The sequence below is a fragment of the Schistocerca nitens genome, chromosome 5 (assembly GCF_023898315.1).
Source record: "Schistocerca nitens isolate TAMUIC-IGC-003100 chromosome 5, iqSchNite1.1, whole genome shotgun sequence".
In the NCBI taxonomy this organism is placed as follows: Eukaryota; Metazoa; Arthropoda; class Insecta; order Orthoptera; family Acrididae; genus Schistocerca; species Schistocerca nitens.
This window is the reverse complement of record NC_064618.1, coordinates 755,280,946-755,302,755: the sequence shown is the minus strand read 5'-3', so window position 1 is coordinate 755,302,755 and position 21,810 is coordinate 755,280,946. Positions and strand designations below refer to the sequence as shown.

At 45.8% G+C, this 21,810-nt stretch overlaps 1 protein-coding gene across 2 annotated transcripts in view; it reads left to right on the top strand.

Annotated features, from left to right (window-relative positions):
• The window catches only part of LOC126260069 (pentatricopeptide repeat-containing protein 2, mitochondrial-like), a 76,320-nt gene that overhangs the window by 44,449 nt on the left and 10,061 nt on the right, over nt 1-21,810 (top strand). For both annotated transcript variants that reach the window (XM_049957267.1, XM_049957266.1), the window contains exons 5-6: nt 12,562-12,750; nt 12,862-12,972. In XM_049957267.1, coding sequence (XP_049813224.1) covers nt 12,562-12,750; nt 12,862-12,972 — 300 coding nt within the window. The remainder of the gene's footprint in view (nt 1-12,561; nt 12,751-12,861; nt 12,973-21,810) is intronic.

Sequence of the window (21,810 nt, the reverse complement as noted above, 5' to 3'; positions counted from 1 at the left end):
ATTTATTTTTTCCTCCCAATTCAATTCAGTATTGCTTCATTAGTTATTTGATCCACCCATGTAATTTTAAACATTGTTCAGTTGCATCACATTTTAAAATCTTCCATTCTCTTCTTCTCCAAACTGCTTATTGTCCTCATTTTGTTTCCATATAAGGCTACAGTTCATGCAAATACCTTCAGAAAAACATCCCAACACTCAAATTTATATTCTGTGTTAATGAAGTTCTCTTTTTTTATATAAATGCTCTTCTTGCTATTGCCAGTCTGCTTTTTGTCATCTCAATTTTGTTTACCACCACTTGTTTTGCTGCCCAAATAGCAAATCTCGTCAATTACTTTGTGCCTTGTTTCCTGATCTAATTCTGTCTGTATCATCATAATTTGATTGCATTCCATTACCATTGTTTTACTTCTGTTGATGTTCATCTTGGCCTTTTTTAAAACACTATCCATTCTTGTTGTATTGCTTTCAGTTGTCCAGGCAGGGACATCATTTAGATAACACAATGTTTTGAAGCATACCTCAGGTGATACACATATAACATCTGTCTGTTACATCGCACCTCCTTTCTACTCTTATCGCTCCTCACCCCCTTCTCCCATTACCAGGCTGCTCACTGTGTCATGCGGAGTGGTGAGGGTGGGGGGGAATCGCAAACTGCTGGATGCCAACTACAATCCCTCAGTGCTTCTGCTGCAACTGTCATGTGTGGAAGTAAATCTCGGCTGACAGTGTGATCTCAGGTGGCTTAGTTCTGGGTCCCATGGTTTTTTGAGAAGTGACAAGATCTGCCCTTGCACTTCCATTTGTTCATATTTCATTCAGACCCCTATAGCTACACAGTGTTCTACAACTGCAGATTTTGAGTGTTGATTGAGGTTGGTGTGTGTTCTGCACTCTTGGCACCTCTCGTTATCGGTCTGCACTGAAATGTCTGAATCATGCAAGGTCGCCAGGAAAAAAAGAAAAAAATCTAAGTATGAATATTAATTGTAAGCCTGTAACTTAGGTAGGGATGTGTAGTGCAAGCCACTTTCACCAGTCCATTGAGAAACCACTGCTTGATTTCACACTCACAGATTGCGAATTAAAGATAAAAAGCAATGGAATCACAACCCATCTGCAAGCAAACATCTCCAAATGTCATATGTAGACACACTCAAACACCATCCAAGGCAGAGATCGAGTCCAGTGATCAAAAGACTTTCAGCCTCAGATGAACAACAGCCTATACAGAAGACATCTTGTGAGTTAAGCTTCCACACTAAGAAGGACTTGTAAAGTGTGCCTGTAAGTACCTCTGGACTGGGTTATTGGTTTCCATCATACATTTGTCTACATGTACCTATCTGTATGTCACTTCCACTTTAACGTATACTTAAAACTAAGGGTTCGATTAAAGCAACAGATTCTGGCACTTTCACGGTTCGTGGTCTTTAGTGCCATCCAGTATGTTACTGTTTATCTTAACAAACTTATACGCTGGGGTGTCCATTTGCTCTGCCAGCTGACTGGAGACTCTAACAAGCCTCATCTACATTTTTATAAACTAGTGTCTGTGCTCTTCTGCATGTTCATTGATAACATGTGAAGAAGTAGTGAAAAGGAGATCAGTAAGCCAACCCAGAGTCTCATTTCACTATCACCATATGTTCATACTTAGCCTAATACCGAAGTCTTTCTGTACTGTCTCCAACCTCAGAGACCTGAAAAATCTCAGCTGTTTCACTCCTGCGCACAGGCTCCATATACCAAGAAATGGATGACCTTAAATCCCATATCACCTCTGATGTGAGTGTGAGCATATAATTATGTTGCAACCCACACTGGGTTACAAGAACACAGTCTGCTCATTGTATTACTGCATTTCCATGAGATATAGTACACACACATTTTACAGAGTCACACATCATCTGACACAATAGCTAATAGTGGAAAATGCATTAAATATTACAGTGAGTCAAGTATGGCAGGTACTCCAATGTCTTTAACTCCTCATAGTGCTCAATTTGCTGGACCTGCACCTTCTGCATGAACACACATTGAATTTGCCTTGTGCTGTATCTGTTCTCCTTGAATATATCCTTAAAATGCTCAAGCTCCCTCAGTATACTTTCTTCGGAGTGACTTGAAGTTAAAGTGGCCAATGGGCTGATCAATAGCGACAGTGGCTTCACTGTCAGGAAAGGTTGGGACCCAGTGCTCAGCCAGCTGAAGAGCCAGCTGAGAGCTACTTCTGCACCTGATAGAGTTGACAAGAACATAGAGAAACTGCAGTGCATGCCCAATATTCAGCAATTGCATCTGCCTATCACTTTACCGCACGTGTTGCGTGGCCAGCTAGTAAGGGAAGGTGTGGGGAGTGATGAAGAGTATAAAGGAAGTGTGATGGAGCAAAGACACCCATTCTTTTGGTATCTCCTGAAGATGATAGCAAGCTACACCTTTGAAATATTGTGTTTAATTGACAACTGCACCTGGCTGGACACTAGAGAGCAATACAAACATTTGATACACCGGGAAAGCTTTAAGATCTCACAATATTAATTCCAGTTGCTTGCTGTTATAAGTCCTTTGCCATCTCGGATAGAATTGTCATCAGCAAACAGTGTGGAAATGGTCAATGACAAGGAAGGCAGCTTTGGTTCTGGAAAAGGATCAGGTGATTTTGAATTGAGAAAATGAATTAAACTGTTGCTGGATGTGGAGGATTTCTTCTTATCATGAGTACAAACCACAAAGATGTCATTAATAAGTCCGTATCAAGCCAGGTGGTCAGCTTCCAGGCCTTGAGAACTGCCTCTTGCATGGCATGGAAAGGTTGACATAGGACGGGACCATTGTGGTTCCTAGGACATGCTCCTTGATTTATTTGTAGTCCTGGCACTCGAAAGTAAAGTAATTATGGGTACAGATGAAGTTGGTTAGGGTGACAATAGACAGTGTTTTTTTGTAGACTTTTTGGTTCTCTTTAGGAGAGGTGATGTTATTGGGCTGAGAGGCCATGTGCAATATCTGCTTGGAGAGAGGTCAGGCTGGCGGTAACAAGGACGGTTCCAGATGGAAGAGGAATGAAATGGATTTGAGATGCTCAAGGAAGTGATCAAACATGTCTGTGATACTTTTGATTGGGGGCTTGAAAGCTAGCTGATATGGGACAGCCAGTATGGTTATTAATATATTTTAGGATGTAGATAGGAATGGGAGGTGCATGCTTCAGGAAGAGTGGCAAGAAGTTCTATAGAACCAGTTGGCGGTAGAAGAAGTAGTAAGTGACAGCTTTGGACGATTTTCAGAAAATCCCTATGTGACATATATAGAACTATTCTAAGAAGGGAAGTACCCCAGTTCGAATGAGTAAAACTGATAGAAAACTTGTGTTAAATGTAATGTTGTACCCTTCTGAATAGCTATCAACGTCATTCATGTATATAACTACGTGTGTAGCCACCAGCGCCATCTGAAGGTCAGAGTAGTAGCCCCACTGTGCCGTAGCTGTGAAGACAGTATGAACATTAATGTTGCAGTGTCATGGTGAAACACATGTACGGATGTCAAACATGAACAAGCTGCAGGCTGTTAATCGTGTGAATGTTGTGAACCTGATGCTTATAAAGGTATGTCGAGCTTACGCTTCGGATAATGAGTATGTAATTGTAGTGGAGGATCAGCAATGTTCCTACACGTTAAGTGACATTATAATGAAAAAATACTATGGGGTTTAACAGATACATACCGACACATTGGATCGGAATAGTGATTGAGTCTGACAGTGACGAAGAAACTGCCCACGGGTATGATAGTCTCAACAGTTCTGGAATGTTCTCACCATTAAATAAAGTCGTGGATACGCACCTTCAAACCCAAAAATATCATGAAGCAGTGTGCTACAGTGTATTGATGAAAGAACATTGGACAATATTTGTGAGAATTATTTTAATAAAGGTTGACTTTCTTACAGAAAACTTATGAACTGTTATAGTCACATCAGTTCAGAATCTAAGTGTGAGATAATTTTAAATTATGCGATGCAGAAAAAACATGACCCAGGCAACTTCAAGAGAAACAAACTTCAAAACTGAAGGCTTTAAATGAATCTGTCAGAGTGCAGTTTGACAAAGCCGAAGACTGTGGATCAGTAGACCACTATTGGCACATTCAAGTGCAGATTGTGGGAGCTGTTGGACCATTGCTCTGGACAATTTTAAAACTTCTTTGCATTTCATCAGTGACCTCAAAGAAGTAGATAACAATCATCCAGGCATATCACTACAGTCATGGCAAACAAAGAAATTAAAAGTACCATATTATTAGAAAGAGAGGAGAAACATTTGAGGCAGATGTAAACATGTTTGTTGAAGACAAAAAAGGTTGTTAAGCACATGTGTGCAATATCGCCCAGACACTATCACACAGATGCAAAAAATCAACAGCTGGTGTGGTAAAATCTGTTCATAGTGCCACACACAGTTGCCAAATGGATGTGGCTGTATTGATAGATGGTAGATTAACTAACAAGCTTTAACTTTACATTTGTTTGCAGAAAACACAGGGGCCATTTGGCCCACAGGTTGCAAAGAAACTAGCAGAAATGTGTCCACAGAACTTCTGTACTGAAGTGAGTAAAAATGGAAAAATGACCAGAGAGCACATGAAAAGTTTTTTCAGGTTGGTCCTTTGTGAACATGTTGGTGAGAATGGTCTATTACTTTGTGATTCATAGTAAAGGCACAAAGACTACAGTCTGATAAAATAATGTTTTCCTAACAAGAATATTATGCTACAGATACTGCCACCAAAGCCAGCCAAATGCTACCAACCTCTGGAGGTATATTTATTTAGACAGTACAAACTCTATTGCATGGATCTTGTTGAGTTTGTATTTTTGCAAATTGGCAAACCCAGGTCACATTACATGACTGATGTTTCATCATCTGCTTTCACTGTTATCTATAACCAACTTTATGAAACAAGGTATAGACCAATGTTAACATATTTATGGCAAAGGTCTGGATACAACATTGATATTCCCGTCACATCATGTGTGATAGTGTGGTCACTGTGGCTTTCGATATTGGATCACTGCAGTGGAGATACACTGAAGACAGTGTAGCATATCCACATGTTGACATTGTCAAGTATGCATACTGTAGTAACACTGTTCACGTTACGTCGCACTTCACTTAGCGTAGACTGGGACTGTGCCCTAGGCATGCCCGATGTTAACTGACTGGGCACGGCCCGTGCTGCCGGAGTTGTTGTTGTTCTTGTTGTTACGCCGGCAGAGGTCGCGTCCGAATTCTCGCGTGCCCTCTGGTGGACGGGACTCTACTTGCGGCAACTACCGTCCGTGACGCGCCGTGCCAATGTGCGCCTCCTGCGATCTTTCTGGTGGCTACTACACTCCTCCTCCTTCGGGGGGTGAAGCCACTGTGATCCACTGCGTCGGAAGGTGGAGCGTCGGGCAGGAGCGATGACCTCCACTTCCATTGGATGGTCAGAGTCGAGAGGATCTGCCAACCCTCGAGCCGGAACCTTCGAATACGGCTGGAAGTGACCCACACGAAGAGGCCCCCGTCGTCCCACAACCGGAGCCCGGGACAGAACGGGCGACAAGCTGTCGAACTCCGGATCCTGTTCCACCTCGGGAGGGGCAAGACCCGGTGGCAGGGACGAAGAGGAAGGGACGACCACAGGTGAACTAGACTCCCGCGAAACCGGGCCTGCTAGGGGGTCCGGCTCTCGCTGGGGCATCTCGAATGATGGCGATGCCGGTGCTGGAGCTACTGGAGGCTGCCAAGGCTGAGAACCATCACCGTGCGGCAGAGTCACAGCGGGGAGAGGAGGTAACGTCCCCTGTGAAACCAAGACAGGAGCCGGCAATGGGGAAGCCGGTGTCCGAGAGGTCGGAGGGTGGGTGCCCGAATGTGGACGGAGCTGATTTTGGTGACGACGTACCACCCGGTCCCCCGCCTGCAAGGTATAGAGCCGGCGGCCATTTTGGCGCAGGACCACCGCCGGTATCCAACGTGGATTGCGACCAAACCCACGGGCCCAGACCGACATACCCAGTGGAAAGCCAGGTACTCCGTTTTGTGAAGACTGGCGAGGACCAGGCCGGAGGAGGTGCAGCAGAGTCCTATGTTGACGCCCATGGAGGAGCTCTGCGGGGCTGCGTTCTTGGTGTGGTCCGGTATGCCGTCAAGAAAAACGTCAATGCTTCCTCTGCAGGAAATTCGTGCACATACTTTTTCATCTGCGTCTTAAATGTGCGCACCATGCGCTCGGCTTCCCCATTCGATTGTGGATGGAAGGGGGGAGAGCAAACATGCCGAATACCGAAGCGCCTACAAAAATCCTGTAAGGTCTGCGAAATAAACTGCGGTCCATTGTCTGAGACCAGGGTGATTGGCAGACCTTCCACAGAAAAGATTTTTGCTAGTGCCTGGATTGCAACTTCGGAAGTGGTTGAGGAGCAGCGAACCACATATGGGAATCGGGAATAAGCATCAATGACAATGAGCCAAAAGCCATTGAGAAACGGGCCCGCAAAATCTATGTGAACACGTTCCCATGCTTGGGTTGCCGGCGGCCATGAAGAGAACGCTGCCCTAGGAGATGCTTGTTGGCTCGCACACTGGGAACAGGCGGCCACCAAGTGCTCAATTTCTCTGTCAATACTGGGCCAGTACACATGTCTGCGAGCCAAGGTTTTAGTACGGGAAACACCCCAGTGCCCCGCATGTAATAACGTGAGGACCTCCCTTCGTAAACCTGCAGGAACAACCACGCGAGGAGCTGTATCATCGGTAGCCAGAAGGAGAACTCCTTCCAAGACCGAGAGGCGGTCTCGTAGAAGAAAATAATTACGAAGAGGGTCCGAGGCCCGGCCCGGAGGGCGGGAGGACCACCCCTGCTGAATGAGGCGAACTACTTGCTGGAGAACCGGGTCAGCCGCCGTTTCCCTGGCGACTCGAGAACTAGTGATCGGGAAGCCATCAACTGCTTGGCGGGACGCCACATCCAAATGAAAACACATAATCTCCTCTCGATCGAACGTAGGATCCGGGCCCACCGGAAGACGGGAAAGAGCGTCGGCGTTGGCATGCTGTCCTGTACGGCGAAAATGAATGTCATAATGGTACTTAGAGAGGAACAAGGCCCAGCGCTGTAGTCTGTGGGCCGCCCTATCCGGAATCTGAGAGGCGGGGCCATGTAATGATATTAACGGCTTATGGTCAGTGATTAACTGAAACTTTGTGCCATACAAGAAAGGGTGAAACTTGGTAACAGCGTAGACAATGGCCAAAGCCTCTTTTTCCACCTGGGAGTAATGGGCCTGCGCGGGACTAAGCGTTTTAGATGCAGACGCCAGTGGTTGCTCGGAACCATCTGCGTTGCGATGGGCCAGGACCGCCCCCACCCCATACTGCGAAGCGTCTGTAGCCAGGACCAATGGCTTGTGGGGATCAAAAGTAGCCAAACAAGGGGCTGACGTGAGGAGGCCCTTCAACGAGGTGAACGCTCGCTCGCATGCAGGCGACCAATCAAAAGGAACACCCTTGTGCAGAAGGCAGTACAGGGGGTGGGCTATAGTGGAAGCCCTGGGAATGAACCGGTGGTAATAGGCTATCTTGCCCAAAAAAGCTTGTAACTCTTTCAGCGAAGTGGGCCGAGGAAGGTTGACGATACCTTGGACCAAACTTCCTAGTGGCTGGATGCCGTGCCGAGATATGGTGTAGCCCACATACTCAATGGATGGTTGGAAGAAGGTTGACTTACGCAGGTTGCAACGCAAGCCCACAGACCGGAATTTGAGAAAGAGGGTGCGAAGGTTGTGCAAGTGTTCCTTCGTGCTGCGACCTGTGACAATGATGTCATCCAGGTAATTAATACAATGAGGGATTGTCAACGTGACATGCTCAAGATAACGCTGGAATATCGCCGGGGCACTGGATATTCCAAAGGCCAACCGCTGGTATTGGTAAAGGCAAATCGGGGTGTTGACGACCGCCAGCCGTTTGGAGTCCTCATCAAGTGGTATCTGATGATAAGCCTCCGACAGATCGATTTTCGAAAAATATTGGCCTCCCGCCACGGCGGAGCACAATTCATCAGCACGAGGCAAAGGATAGGTGTCCACCACCAATTGGGAATTAATGGTGGCCTTGAAATCGCCACAAAGACGTAACTTTCCCAAGGGCTTCTTGACAATAACGAGGGGCGAAGCCCACTCACTGGTGGAAATGGGAAGAACGACCCCTAGTGCTGTCAGCTGGTCTAGCTCTTCCTTTACCTGAGGGCGGAGAGCCAAAGGGATTTGCCTCGCGCGTAGAAAACGCGGGCGGGCCGACGCCTTCAACGTTAAGTGAGCTTCAAAATCTGAAACACGCCCCAGGCCCTCCTCAAAAATATCCGGAAAGTCTGAGACCAAAGATTTCAATGAGTGATAGGGAACGTCTTCGGAGACCAACTGTATGGTGTCAGCGATAGAAAAACCGAAAGCTTGAAAGGCATCCAGGCCAAAAAGGTTAGCGGAGCTCGCATCACTGACAACAATAGAAGTAATAGGCCGAGTGACTGATTTGTAAGTCACGTCGGTAGTGAATTGACCCAGTAGGGGAATGAACTGTTTACCATAACCTCGTAGACGCCGGTAAACGGGCGCCAACGGGGGCGATCCAAGGTCGGAATAAGTTTGTGCATTCAACAACGAAACTGCCGCGCCCGTATCTACTTGCAGTTGTAACCGGCGCGACCGAACCGACACCTCGATAAAGAGTTTGCGTGCCAATGCGTCGGGAGCCTGGCCCGATGAAACTTCCTGAATGTCAACGTCCATGTCCGCTGTACTTGCTTCCTTCGATTCTTTTGAGGCTGCGCGGCAAACTTTAGCAATGTGACCTTTTTTATTACATTTGCGACAAACGGCCCAACGCTGGGGGCACTCAGATCGATCGTGATGTATATAGCACGACGCACAGGACGGCAACAGGGGCCGGCGGCCGGACTTCTGTTTACGCGTCGCGCGGGAGCGGCCGTAACGGCCGGATTGTACCGCTTGCACGTCGTCCACCCCGGACACAGTGGACGCGGCCGCGCCGCCCTGAACCTCCGCGACGTCTTACCACGCTTCCAGCTGTTGACCTGCTGTGTGAGAGACTTCATACGATTGAGCAATGGACAGGACTTCCTCGAGGGAAGGGTCTTCTAACTGCAGGGCCCGTTGCCGGACCTCCCTATCTGGGGCCGAACGAACAATGACGTCGCGTACCATAACGTGGGCATACGACTCTCGCGACTGCTCCGTGACAAAATGATACTTGCGACTAAGACCGTGCAGGTTAGCGGTCCACACCCGGTAAGACTGATGGGGCTGTTTCTTGCATTGATAGAACTCGACCCTAGCCGCCACAACATGCGTGCGGCGGCGATAATATGAAGACAGCAATGAACACAATGTGTCAAAAGACAAGGACGAGGGTTCCTGCAACGGCGCGAGCTGCCGCAAAACTTGATACAGTGAGGGAGATATCCAAGACAAGAAGAGAGCACGACATACCTCCGCATCGGCAACATGAAACGCCTGGAAATGCTGCCGAAGGCGATGTTCATATGCGTCCCAATCCTCCGCCGTCTCGTCATACGGGGGAAAGGGAGGAGGGAACTGCTCCGGAGCAGACGGCGTGGAGAGCAACGCCGGAAGCACTTGTTTCATGGTGGCCATGAGCTCCGTCTGCTGCGCAACCAAAACCCGCACCAAATCCTCCATGCCGTGGAGAAACTGCGAAACCGGAACGACGACGCAACACGCGAAAGAACGACCCTACTCGTCGCCAATTGTGTAGTAACACTGTTCATGTTACGTTGCACTTCACTTAGCGTAGACCGGGACTGTGCCCTAGGCATGCCCGATGTTAACTGACTGGGCACGGCCCATGCTGCTGGAGTTGTTGTTGTTCTTGTTGTTACGCCGGCAGAGGTCGCGTCCGAATTCTCGCGTGCCCTCTGGTGAATGGGACTCTACTTGCGGCAACTACCGTCCATGACGCGCCGTGCCAATGTGCGCCTCCTGCGATCTTTCTGGTGGCTACTACACATACTGTTCCATTCAATTGTGTTTTAATTACTTCATTGAAACTCCACCTTTGCACTTCAATGATGAATAAAAGAAGAAAATTCCACAACACAGCACCTACTGGTTTGGAAAATATGGACAGGAACATACTGCATTTGTTTGTAGCAAAAATCGTATAGCTTTTTTCTGGATAATACCTCATTTTGTCTTTTGTGGACCTGCTGGCTGTAACTGTCTGTTACATAGTATTATTTCATCAGTGACTTGTGCTTTTAAAGAATTTATATTTGTTATCCTTCAAACATTGATTATACAGAACTTGGAGTGTTACAGATAAATAAGCCTGATGGGTGGTAGAACAGGCACAGCTTCATAATGAAAATGCATTTGTACTCTGTTTTAGCCATTCAATCTGATACAGTTCCCTTGTAAATAAGGGGAACATGCCACATTATGCAACTGCTTGTGTTGCTTCAGAAAGACTATCTTTTTAAATTAAGGAAATTTTCAAAGCATAAAGTGCTGAAAAGACATGGGCTTCACCTACTCATTTATAAATGGACATAAAACAGTAATGGAAAGGACAGATTTTGCATAGTGGTTTCAATTTCTGCTGAGAAGCAAGAGTGAGATATTCAAAAATATTGTTTGGCTAGGTGACACGTCCAGTCATTCATTATTTAGGGGTTAGCTTGAGGGAACCTCGAAGGAGACAGTGGCAGTGCCTGTTGGAAAAGGTGGAGAAACTATTTTACATGCAGGAACACTGCTCTCTCTCTCTCTCTCTCTCTCTCTCTCTCTCTCTCTCTCTCTCTCTCCCTCTCTCCCTCTCCCTCCCTCCCCTCTGTCCCTCCCTCCCTCCCCCCCCCCCCACTCTCCTTTCCTCCTCCCTTTTTTTCCAAACTATTTGTTAATCTTTCATTCGGAAAAAAATGGATTATTGTCATTAAGGGAGTTTATAATGTAGATACCCCGCACGTGGTTTGGAACATCACTTATGACAAATCTCACAAGGCAGTCGGGCAATATTATGGATAATGCCCTGTATCATTCAGTTGTTCTTGGTAAAACACCAATTATGACAAGAAGGAAAGATGAAATTATTCAGCTGTTCAAAAGATGAATTGTAGGTCTGAGAGATTAGTTGAAGAAGGCTGAAGCACTCAAAATTGTAGCACAAATGAAACCATAATTTCCAACACACATCATTGATGAAATTGCTAAAAGACAAGAACATGAAATCGTTCAGCTTCGTCTGTACCATTCTCAGTGCAATGCTGCTGGAGGTCTGTGGGCACAAATATTAAAATAAGCTGTTGCTAGCAACAAACAGTTCACCATCTCTGTAAAGTTGAGACTCATGTTTTGGAAGCTGTTAGTAAAACAATGGGAGAGGCCCGGGAGAAAGTAGTGAGCAACACTGTAAGTGTCATCACAGAGGCAACCAAGGCTTTTTGGAAGATAGTGTAGAAAATTTAATTATGCGTCTGAGAGAGAGCAGTGATAGCTCAAGCATTACGGAAGAAAATAATTCAAAATTAGGTTCTGACAGTGATGTGAGTGGTGTTTTTTCCATTACTGTAACTACAACACACTTGGGAATTTAAGACGATAGCAAATCATCAGCTGAATATCACAATGTGTGTACTTTTTCAGATTGTGTCTACAAATGTAGTGATAAATTATTCTGTCACCCATTGTGTAACAAGTTATTAATGAAAATATTTAACAGTGAAAACAATAACTGCCAGTGTTTTACAACATTGCAACTGCCAATGTTTTACAATGTTACAAAAATATTTTGCATCTCTGTTGTGAAATATAACAACTTTTAAGGTTTTTAGCATAGGGGATATTGAACTGTTCTTTTCAATTTTTTAAGTTTATATATTAGAACTAATAACTGTAAATAAATTTATGCATATAAGTACAACCTACATATTGTCATCTTTTTTGTTTTTTTCCACAAGAGTATGTGATAGTAGCGAACTGGGTGCTGCACGCCTCATCCGGTAACATTGCTACATGCCCACATAAGCTGTCAATACCAATCATTTGTGTCACATACTATAATTTGGCTTGTAGCTATCTAGACAGCTTGTCATGGGAGGTGATAGTTGCTTTGATAGTGGCCACAGTGCACTAGTGGAAGTGCAAAATATTCTCATTTGCCTCAAATTACCTAAGTTACAGTGTTATTTGTATGAAGCACACTCTGCTCGTACTATGTTTTGGAATTGTGAGACCACGTTATGTAAGACAGATGTGCACTGCCCAACAACCAACAGGCTGTCTGCATTGGTCTATGTGGCATTAGTTGTGACTCAATACTGCTTCGGTCATACTGTTTGTGACTGAGAATAACTTACTAGAATTGAAAAATTCATAGAGCTGCTAGGAATTTGTTATTTTTGTATATTGTGTATTATCAACTTGTAAACATGATTCTAAAATAAATGTTATATCATATCTGTATGCAGAATTCAGAGGACAGCTTAAAGTATGCAAGTGATTTATGGAAAAATTTACAAGAAGTGGGTCATCAGCCGACAAGAAGAGCTGCTACATTTATTGCGGCTCTTGCTCTCAATCAAAATGCACCCCACATTACAGCAGAGATCATATCGAATGTTGGTGCACAGAACTATATCACGATAAGGAACCTCAAGGTATTATTCTACAATTAAAAATGTGTGTTAGAAGTGATTATTATGTAAATACTTTCCGTCATCAAAAAAAAAAAAAATGCAGTTGTAATAATACATGATGACATGTAACAGGCAGCTGCACTTGCAGATCTGAACAGACTTGAAGATGCTGTGGCTGTGTTGAGGCGAGCCGTACAAGTAGATAATCCCAACCAAGCAAAGGTTTCCTTCACTAAAGATGTCGTAAGTACTTACTGTTCCTTATCTGTGTCATTGTTCCTTTTGATATACGTGAATAATTTTGAAAGCAGTATTGGACCTACACCAAATTGGACGCAAATGGCTCTGAGCACTATGGGACTTAACGTCCGAGGTCATCAGTCCCATAGAACTTAGAACTACTTAAACCTAACTAACCTAAGGACATCACACACATCCATGCCCGAGGCACGATTCGAACCGCTCGGCCACTCCGGCCGGCAAATTAGATTCCATAGTATGCTCATGATATCTGATGATATACGTAAATAATTAATTTCACTTTAGTTTAAGTCATGACTACATTATCAAACAATGGAATGTAATAATATTATGAAAAGGAAAGTTGCTACTCACCATATAGCAGAGATGCTGAGTCACAGATAGGCACAACAAAAAAACTGTTACAAACAAAGATTTCGGCCAGTAAGGCCTTCGACAAAAATAGACCACACACACACACACACACACACACACACACACACACTTCAATTTCATGTGTGAATCAAATTCCTGATTAGTTTTGTGGATCTGTCATTTAATGAATTTGTTACAATTGACATTCATTAAGGACTCAGTTTAACTAGATTTTTCAATATATTTTATTTTCTTATCGTGCACACTGAGATACTTTAATTACAATTAGCATAGAATAACAATTTTTTTTTTTTTAATTCCAAAGAATAATAATGTTATCATACCCACAGTATTGTGACAAACACTTTTCAAATATATTAAAAATACAAACAGTAATTTGTCATGTTCCCACATCACTCCCTTCTCAGTAGCATAGTCAGTTTAGGACTTCAACTAATCATGCTGGTAATCGAATTTTACGACCAGATCATGTTGTTCTTCTTGGTTTTTCACCTTCTGTAGAGTTGGTTGTTGGTCCTGTGCTGACAACTCAGAGTGCCATCAGGGTGTTTATTATTCTCATTCATCAGGTAGGCAGGCTTTAATTGATCAGTGGAAATATTTTTTATCTGGTCTTTCACTTTAAGTGCAAAAATTTTTGAGTTCCTTTCGATCACTTCATACAGGCCTTCATATGGAGGCTCTAATGCCTTCCTTACATGTGAATGGTTTTTGTTTGCTTTGTGGGGATGTTGGACAGGTTTTAGACAATTCATATACTGATTCAGTTGTGACACAAATTGGGGTAAGTGTGAATCCCTTTTTGTGCCATTCTCTTGAGAAAAATCACTTGGTATCCTGACTGGCGAGCCATAAACCATTTTCACAATTGTAGCATTAGTGTTTTTTCTAATTGAGCATTGAAGACCAAGAAGGATCATACATATTACTTGAGTACATTTAACAGTTGCATCGGCAAGGATGGCTGCTTTAAACATCCAGTGAAATCTGTCCGGCAACTAAAAGGAGTCTCTCACGTTTCGGCCTTTATGTGATGGTCCCCTGTCGGGTTTGACCTCCAGCTTTATAAATTTATCCGGAGAGCGAGCCAATTGCGAAAGGGTGCCATACATCGTGTCCATCGTGCATTGAGGTCTTTAGCCCACTTTCTTGTCGTCGCATTGCAGCCCCGCTTATTCTCCATCTCTTGGGTGAGGACACCTTCCTGGATGCATTTTCCACCATGCACTATGCAGTGTCGCTTTCTGCGCCGACGATGACCATGGACTTCTTAGCACCTCATATCCAGCATGATAGCCAGTCCATTGTGGTAGGGCTGCCTTGTACCCTGTTGGTTGTGGCACCCTGACAACACAGTGATCGCTCTGCTGATGCCTGCACCGTTAACTCCCCACGTATGCCATGGAGTAGTTGCCCATCTCCCTGGGGCATTGGGACTCCCGGCAATGGCCATCCTGCCAGGTGGCTCATGCTGAGGCTGGGTGGCACCCGTGGGGAGGACCTCTGGTCGGAATGGGTGGCATCAGGGTGGATGACACACCATGAAGTGTAGTACGTCACCTCTTGCTGGTGGTCTGTCACCAGCAGTCTCTAAGTGGGCAAAGTCTAACTTCAATGCTAAGAAATATGACCCCAAATCGTTACCCTCTCTGGCCACACCATGGAAGGAATGCCAGGCTAAGGATGATAGTGAAGCTTATTCACCCCGGTACCTTGTATGTAAGAGAGTTGATGGGGAATCTTTCATGTCCATGAAGCCTCAGTTTTTTGTGGAGAATTTGGAGGAAAAGTTTGGGGAGGTGGAGTTGTTGTTGTTGTGGTCTTCAGTCCTGAGACTGGTTTGATGCAGCTCTCCATGCTACTCTATCCCGTGCAAGCTTCTTCATATCCCAGTACCTACTGCAACCTACATCCTTCTGAATCTCCTTAGTGTATTCATCTCTTGGTCTCCCTCTACGATTTTTACCCTCCACGCTGCCCTCCAATACTAAATTGGTGATCCCTTGATGCCTCAGAACATGTCCTGCCAACCGATCCCTTCTTCTAGTCAAGTTGTGCCACAAACTTCTCTTCTCCCCAATCCTATTCAATACTTCCTCATTAGTTATGTGATCTACCCATCTAATCTTCAGCATTCTTCTGTAGCACCACATTTCAAAAGCTTCTATTCTCTTCTTGTCCAAACTATTTATCGTCCATGTTTCACTTCCATACATGGCTACACTCCATACAAATACTTTCAAAAATGACTTCCTGACACTTAAATCTATACTCGATGTTAACAAATTTCTCTTCTTCAGAAACGCTTTCCTTGGGAGGGCTTGTCCAAAATATGCTCTCGGCTGTCTTGATAAAAACAGCATCCTCTGCCCAGTCATGGGCATTACTTGCTTATGACAAGTTGGGGGAAGTTTCTGTTACCACCATGCCCCCATAAGAGCTTAAATATGGTCCACGATATTATATTCCACATTGACCTTCTTCAGCAGTCTAATGACGAGCTGCGCACCAATTTAGAGTGCTGAGGTGTTCATTTCATCCGGCGCAGCCATGGGGGTCCGAGGGATAATCAGGTTGCCACCGGTGCCTTCATCTTGGCCTTCGAGGATGTCACATTACCCGAGAAGGTCAAGGTGATGGTCTACTGCTGTGATGCCATGTATCCTTCCCCCATGTGGTGCTGTAAGAGCTGGAAGTTCGGCCATATTTCTTCCCGCCATAATTCCAGCATCACATGCCGAGATTGTGGACGTCCATCACATCCCAATACTCCATGTGCCCCGCCTCGTATATGTGTCAAGTGTGGAGAGCATCATTCACCTTGCTCGCCAAACTGCAGGATTTTACAGAAAGAGAGGAAAATTGTGGAATATAAGATCCTGGACCGACTGACCTACACCGAGGCTAAGAGGAAATTTGAGCACCTACATCCTGTGGCTATGACCTCGTCTTATGCCGCCACTACGAGTTCCGTTTTTGCCCCATCAGTTCCTCACATTCCTGTCACCTCTCAGATCCAGAACCTGCCCCGTTGATGGTGGGGGAATCATTTCCCTCCTTGTTGCTCCGGCGCTATCTACTTCGGGAGCAACAACCCCCCCCCCCCCCCCAACCATCGGGGATATCAGTACCCAATTCTGAGCCAGAGAAGTGTAAGTCTTCTTTGGCTGCTCTCGCTAGGAAGGGGTCCTTTGGGTCACTCCCTTCCCAGGTTTCTGCTAGTGGGAAAGATGACACCCACCACTGGCTGAAGAGCCCAAAAGCAGCTGGTTGTAGGGCTTCATGCTCATCCTCAGTCCCAGGGACTGAATCAGTGAAGTCCTCCAAGCTAGGGAAACCCAAGGAGTAGCAAGAGAAATCCAAAAAGAAAGTCCCCAAGACCAAGGGAAGTGTGGTGACACCCACACCACCGCTACATACAAGCTCTGCGTCTGCGGTTGAGGTGGAGATTCTGGCGGCCGCTGAGGACCTAGATCTCGCCGGACCCTCAGACACAATGGATATAGACTGCTCAGGCAAAAAGTTGGTGGCAGCAGGTGACCTTGAGGCGTAAACTGCCTCATTGAATGTTCCATCTCTAACACCACCATCCCTACCAGTTCTGCATCTGAGGATGTGGTGGAGATCTTAACGTCCCCTGCGGACCTAGATCTCACTGATGCCTCATCCACCATAGAAATGGCTACAAATACTCAATCGGTGGCATCAGGTGACCCTGAGGCATAACTTACCTAATTGTGTGCTTCATGCCTTCCCAATCTATCGATAACATCATCCTCCAGTGGAATTGCGGCGGTTTTTTCCACCGCCTGGCTGAGCTACAGCAACTCTTAAGCGTTACACCTGCTTTCTGCATTGCCCTCCAGCAAAACCTGGTTCTCAGCAATGCGGACGCCTGCCCTCCATGGCTATAGGGGATATTACAAGAAACACAGTGACTATAATAGTGTATCAGGTGGAGTTTGTGTCTGTCCTGAACTCAGTATGCAGTGAACTTTGCCCCTTCAAACCCCTCTTGAAGCTATGGCTGTCAGGACACAGGAAATAATTGTCTGCAACGTATATCTTCCTCCAGATAGTGCAGTACCCCTGAATGCATTAGCTGCACTGATTGATCAACTCCCTAAACCTTTCCTGCTTTTGGGAGATTTTAATGCTCATAACCCCTTATGGGGTGGCACCGTGCTTACTGACCGAGGCAGAGATGTCGAAAATTAGCTGTCACAACTCGACCTCTGCCTCTTAAATACAGGTGCCCCCACACATTTCAGTATGGCACATGGCACATATTCGGCCATTGATCTCTCAGTCTGCAGTCCTGGCTTTCTCCCATCTAGCCCTGCAGAGCGCACGATGACCTGTGTGGTAGTGACCACTTCCCCATCTTCCTGTCACTGCCCCGGCATCAGGCCCACGGACAACTGCCCAGATGGGCTTTAAAAAAGGCAGACTGGGATGCCTTCTCCTCTGCTGTCACCATTGAATCTCCCCCACATGGTAACATCGATGAGGTGGTTGAGCAGGTAACTACAGCGATCGTTTCTGCGTTGGAAAACACGATCTCTCGTTCTTTAAGGTGGCCCCAGCGAAAGACATTCTTTTGGTGGTCCCCAGTAGTCACTGAGGCAATTAAGGAGTGTCGGCAAGCTCTACAGCAGCATAAGCGGCACCCTTCCTGGAGCATCTCATAGCCTTTAAACGGCTCCGTGCCCACGTTTGCCAGCATATCAAAAGGCGAAAACTGGAGTGTTGGGAAGGATACATCTCAACCTTTGGGTGCCATACGTCACCTTCCCAAGTCTGGGCAAAGATCAAACAAGGTTTTGGGTACCTGACCCCAACAGGTGTCGCCGGCTTTAACATAAAAGGCGTGTTATCTACTGACGCAAACGTGATTGCCGAGCACTTTGATGAGCACTATGCTCTCGCCTCTGTATTGGAGAATTACCACCAGCCTTTTGCACTCTCAAATGGCGGATGGAAGGGGAAGTCCTCTCATTCAGTACATGCCACAGTGAACCCTATAATGCCCCATTGACAGAGTGGGAGCTCCTCAGTGCCCTTGCACATTGCCCCGACACAGCTCCTGGGCCAGATCGGATTCACAGTCAGATGATTAAACATCTCTCATCTGACAACAAGCGACACCATCTCGTGATGTTCAACCGGATCTGATGCGATAGTGTCTTTCCATTGCACTGGCAGGAGAGCACCATCATACCAGTGCTAAAACCCATCAAAAACTCGCTTCATGTGGATAGCTATTGGGCCATCAGGCTCATGAACGTTCTTTGCAAGCTGCTGGAACATATGGTGTGTCGGCAGTTGGGTTGGGTCCTGGAGTCACGTGGTCTACTGGCTCTGTACCAAGGCAGTTTCCGCCTGGGTCGCTCTACCACTGATAATCTTGTGTTCCTTGAGTCTGCCATCCAAACAGCCTTTTCCAGATGCCAATACCTTGTTTCCTTTTTTTTTTTTTTTATTTACAAAAAGCGAGTGACACCACCTGGCGACATCATATCCTTGCCACATTATACGAGTAGTCTCAGAGGTCCGCTCCTGATTTTTATCCAGAAATTCCTGTTGCTACGTACTTTTCGTGTCCAAGTTGGTGCCTCCGATAGTTCCCCTCATATCCAGAGGAATGGGGTCCTACAACGCTCTGTATTGAGTGTATCTCTAATTTTAGTGGCCATTAATGGTCTAGCAGCAGCTGTAGGGCCTTCCGTCTCACCCTCTCAGTATGCAGATGACTTCTGCATTTCGTACAACTCCACCAGTACTGGTGTTGCTGAGCAGTGGTTACAGGGAGCCATCTACAAGGCAGTCATGGTCTCTAGCCCACGGCTTCCAGTTTTCGGCTGCAAAGTTGTGTGTTATGCACTTCTGTCGGCATCGTACCGTTCATCCAGAACCAGAACTGTACCTTACTGACGATCCCCTCAGTGTAGTGGAAACATATCGATTTTTAGGACCGGTTTTTGATGCCCGATTGATTTGGCTTCCTCTCCTTCGTCAGCTTAAGTGGAACTGCTGGCAGCAACTCAATGCCCTCTGCTGCCTGAGCAACACCAACTGGGGTGCAGATTGCTGTACACTGCTGCAGCTGTACAGAACCCTTGTTCAATCCCGCCTTGACTATGGGAGCCTGGTTTATGGTTTGGTGGCGCTCTCAGTGTTGCGTTTACTCAAACCGGTGCACCACTGCGGCGTTCGCCTAGTGACAGGAGCTTTTGGGACCAGTCCGGTGACCAGCGTCCTTGTGGAGGCCGGAGTCCCTCCATTGCAGGTTAGATGTGCACAATTGCTGGCCAGTTACATTGCACACGTTCGTAGTTCTCCTGCGCATCTGAATCACCGTCTCCTTTTCCCACCCATGGCGATTCATCTCCCGCATCAGAGGCCCAGGTCAGGGCTCCAATTGCAGTTCGTGTCCAATCCCTTCATTCCGAACTGGAGTCCTTGCCTTTACCACCTATACTCGAGGTCCATTCACGTACACCGCCATGGTGTACACCTTGGCTACAGCTTCTCCTGGACCGTTCACATGGCCCTAAGGACTCAGTTAATCCCGCGGCTCTCCACTGCCACTTCTCTCAATTCTTGACATGTACCGAGACCATGCAGTGGTTTACACTGACGGCTCAACGGCTGATGCTCACTTCGGCTTCACGTATGTCCATGGAGGACATACTGAACAGCATTCCTTGCCCAATGGCTTCAGTGTTTTCACTGCCTAGGTGGTGGCTTTATCTCGTGCTCTTGAACACATCAGTTCATGCCCTGGGGAGTTGTTTCTTCTGTGTACTGACTCCTTGAGCAGCCTACAAGCTATCAGCCAGTGCAACCCTCATCATCCCGTGGTAGCAACCATCCAGGAGTCCACCTATGCCCTAGAACGGTCCAGTCATTCAGTGGTGTTTGTGTGGACCCCAGGTTATGTTGCCTGACCTGCGTTCAGTACTATGCCGCAAGGTTTTGTGGCTTTGGGAGCTGAAATGGCATAATCTCAGCATGCACAACAAACTGTGTGCCATTAAGGAGACTACAAATGTGTGGCAGTCTTTCATGCGGGCCTCTCGCAGGGACACTGTGGTTCTCTGCCGGCTCCGCATTGGTCATGCTTCGGTGAGACACGGCTGCCTCTTGTGACGTGATGACCCACCTCAGTGTTGGTGTGGCGCCTAGCTGACAGTGTCCCATATCTTGGTGAGCTGTCCTTCTTTTGCTGCCCTACTACGGACTCTTCAGTTACTGGACTCAGTGCCATTAATTTTAGCTGACAACGCCTCATCAGCTAATTTAATTTTACGTTTTGTATGTGACAATGCGTATTATCATTCTATATAAGTTTTAGCACATGTCCTTTGTCCCTTTGTGTTCTCCACTCTAATGCTTTTAGGGTGGATGTTTTAATGTGTTGCAGAGTAGGTGGCATTTTCTTTTTATTCTCTTGGTCGGCCAGCTACGGTCATCAGCTCTGTTGTTTTTACCCCTTGTACCTGTTTCTTGCTACTCTCTGTGGTTTTCTTTTCCTGTTTTGTCCATGGTAATGTTGGTTGTCCTTCTGTTGTTCTTCTGGTTTTCCCTTTGTCCTGTTGTTGTGCTGTATGTCTCCTTTCTTTTTTCCCCCTTGTGTAATTATTTTACTGGGAACAAGGGACCAATGATCGCGCAGTTTGGTCCCCCCTCCCTTTAAACCAACAAACCAACCAACCCTCTTCAGATTATGAAATTTGATAATATGCTTTAGTGGGTTAATCTTTGAGAATATATTTTTATTTTGAAAGACAAAATTTACATCATCAACTCATGGAATTAGCTACCAGTCTGGGAGAGTCCTATCACTCAGATGGCGATAATTTTTGCAGTCTTTCCACTGGCCATTTTGCTTCATAACAAGGTGTAGTGGACTAGCCCATTGTGATTGCGACAGACGTATAATACTATTATTTATAGCAGTGTAATGCTGTTCTTTGTGCTTCAACACTTTTGGTACTAAGGATGGTTTTGTGTTTAGGAAATATCTCCATAAGTTTAGTAAACTGGCATGTAGCATAGAGTGAGCTTACTGAGTCTTTAATATTCACAGTGGTTACTTCTGCTGAAGTGTCTAATTTGGTGACATTGTCTATCAACTTCTTATTTTTGAGATCAATGAGTAAACCATAATGATGAAGTAAATTAGCCCCCAATATACCTTTTGATACATCTGCTACAATGAATGGCCATTCACAATTGCGTGTAAGCCCTGAATCAATGGTTAACATCTTGGAAGTGTAAGTTTCTATCTCTCAACCATTTGCAGCATAAAAACTGAAGTCAGAGTGTGGAAATTTGTCTTTCAAAACTGGTATGATATGCACCACTATCTATCAGAAAATATCTTCCCCTAGTCTGATCTTTAACAAACAGATGATGTTGGTGGCTTGATGTCGATACTGA